Here is a 2,913-nt window from a genome sequence, read left to right as displayed (position 1 = left end):
CTTTAGCTTGAACAGCGCCGTTTCCGAAACCTCGCGCGCATCGTTCTCGGGTATGGACTTTCGCCGTGGATCCGTGAAAACTGTGCGCTGTTCGCTATGGTGAGGCCGCGCTCCAACGTTTGGAGGAACTTTGACGTGCTAAACAGTGGTAAGGGGCCAGCGGTGTGCAGATTTTGCTGTGCCAAATACGAATTTCCCAACGCAACTCGCTGGCGGCAGCACATCGAAAGGTGCTCGAAGTGCCCCCCGGACATCAGGTCTGCAGCATCGGACGACCCGACAAGATCAGAGTCTGGGGCATGTCGGTCCAGGAGCCCATCTGTGGAAGTTTTACGGTCAGAGCGTGCACCTGCGGAAAATGAAAGCACAAGCTCTCAAAATGAGGCCGACAGGTATGTCAAGCAGCGAACTTCTATAGAAGCGTTCGTTGACAGAATGACGCAAGGGTGTCAAAGCAAGCTTGATGAGGCGCTGGCTCGAGCGATATATGCCAGTGGAACGCCTTTATCAGTTACGGAAAACAGATACTGGCGAGAAGCGTTCAAGCTCCTCAGGTCCGCATTCGTGCCGCCTTCCAGGCAATCTTTAGGTGGACGACTCTTGGAGACCGAGTATGCCCGAGTGATGACGCAGGTGGAAGAGAAAGTCAACGCCGCTCTGTGCGTCACTGTACTCACGGACATCTGGACCAATGTACGGGGCGAGAGCATCTTGAACATTGTGTTGGCTACACCGAAGCCTATTTTCTACAGCGCCGTGGAGACGGAAGATCACAGGCACACAGGAGACTACATCGCGGGAGAGATTGTGAAGGTTGTGGAGAAAATTGGAACCGACAAGGTTTTCGCTCTTGTTACCGACAATGCAAGCAACATGAAGGCCGCGTGGACAATCGTCAGTCTGCGCTACCCTAGCATCACTACTCTTGGATGCTGTGCTCATGGACTAAACTTGTTGCTGTCGGACATGCTCAAACTGGTAACATTGCAAGAAGTTTGCAAGAGGTCCAAGACTGTAATCAAGTATGTCAGAAACTCTCACGTGGTTGCGGCTCACTTTGCTAAGAGGCAAGAAGAGTCCTATGCTGGAAACCAGACCAGATTAGAACTACCAGCTGAAACTCGCTGGGCGGGCATTTTGATGTCACTAGAAGGCTTATTGGAGAACAAAGAAGCTTTACAGAAAACTGTGATCGCTGCGGAGTTTCAAGTGAGCAGGGAAATAAGATCAACGATATTAGATGAAGACTACTTTTGGCGAGATCTGCAAAGCACCTTCCACGTGTTGCAGCCAGTTGCCCGTGCTATTTCCGAGGCTGAGTCAGACACTGCTGTCCTCTCAGACGTCCATGAGATCCTGTTCAAAGTAACAAGACAAGTCGAAGAGGCCCTTCCAAGCTCTGCCTTGACAACGGGCGAAAAGGAAAGAGTAGCAGAAATCCTGCGTGAGCGACGCAACTTTATTTGCCGTCCAGCACATGCTGCCGCAAATTTGCTCGACCCGAAGTTCAAAGGGCGGTGCTTAAGTGACGAAGAGGTATGCCACGCAATGGACTACATCACAGAGACAGCAGAAAGGATGTGTCTCGATGTGGGAAAAGTGTTGTCAAATCTCGCCGAATACCGGGTCCAGTCAGGTGCTTGGTCGAGGAAGGCATTGGAGGACTCGGCGAAGCATATTCCACCGTCCACGTGGTGGCAAGGGCTGTGTGCCTCTGAACCCCTGGCACCAATTGCTCGTCGCCTTCTCCAAGGCCCGCGCTCCTCCGCTGCGTGCGAACGAAACTGGTCGAAGTTCAGCGGTGTCCACACCAAAAGTAGGAACCGACTCAAAGGACACAGAGTGCAGAAGTTGGTGTTTGTTCGCTCCAATCTCGAGCTCAGGAGCCCTGATCTGAAATACCACGACGGAGATGACTCAAGCGTGGAGTCAGAGTAGCCCTAACTAACACACTGCTTTGGAACATCCGTCTTAATTTACAAAAGATATCTAGTCAACGCGTGCATATATACCTCATCCAATGTTGGTTTTGAAGTTTGATCCTGTACTCTTTAATGCAGAACTAGTTGTACCCTTAGAAGGGAAAAGGGTCATGACAAAATACATTAATGTTGTTAAACTTCACTCCCCTTTGAATATGATTATTCAACGTGGCATTAAAACATGGCACTAGCTTCATGATAGTGCATAAAGCAATTAATTTCTTCAATGGTTGACATATGCGACTATATTTCGCCACTCTGCTGTTATGTTATTTAAAGCTATGTTCATGCTGGTGCGGTAGTGGAGATCCGGCTGTAAATTAAGAGTCTCGTATATTAATTTATTGACCGAGAAAAACGCCATAGAGGACTTAGAAACACGGCTTCATCACATGCGTACACACTACCAACAAGCCTCGGACAGCACTGTCATTTCTCCTCCGTATAAGGCGTTCACACTGAACAGTAAAGCAACGGTCATTCGGGATGGTTGCTGCATAGTTTTTAGACAACGCAAACGGTGCAACGACGGGGCGAGGCGGCAGACAACCCGAGGTGATTGTGTTTCCTCACTTGCCCCGACGTCGCGCTGTTTTGTTTTCTTAGGGGCTGAAAGATGTATTATGTTTAGTATAGCGTGATTAAGTTTCCGCCTGCTCTGCCGGCAAAACTCAATTCAGAGGAGCGTGATGGCCATTTTCCCTTTCGATGAGGTCAGCGATATTAATTATAACGTTCGTTGCAGAAATTTGCTTAATAGATTTGTTAATACTTCAAAAACTTGGGTTTCGGTTTTTTTGCCGAATACTATGTCGAAGAAAAAACCAGAAAAAACTGTTTTTTTTCAAAATTTCCGGTTTTTTTCCGAGCCCTCGCATCACTAACTTCACGTGCCGTTCACACGGCATTGGAATGGCTCGTAGCGTCTGCT

At 48.7% G+C, this 2,913-nt stretch overlaps 1 protein-coding gene across 1 annotated transcript; it reads left to right on the top strand.

Annotated features, from left to right (window-relative positions):
• The first annotated feature begins 624 nt into the window (after positions 1-624).
• On the top strand, positions 625-1,938 carry LOC120842715. The gene has a single exon (XM_040213881.1). It carries the CDS (start codon positions 625-627, stop codon positions 1,936-1,938), a length of 1,314 nt encoding a protein of 437 aa, XP_040069815.1.
• Positions 1,939-2,913: the final 975 nt, after the last annotated feature.

The sequence above is a fragment of the Ixodes scapularis genome, unplaced genomic scaffold, assembly GCF_016920785.2.
Source record: "Ixodes scapularis isolate PalLabHiFi unplaced genomic scaffold, ASM1692078v2 PGA_scaffold5__190_contigs__length_132052651, whole genome shotgun sequence".
NCBI classification, from domain to species: domain Eukaryota; kingdom Metazoa; phylum Arthropoda; class Arachnida; order Ixodida; family Ixodidae; genus Ixodes; species Ixodes scapularis.
Note: the sequence above shows the minus strand (reverse complement) of the source record. Positions and strands in the feature narration are given on the sequence as shown.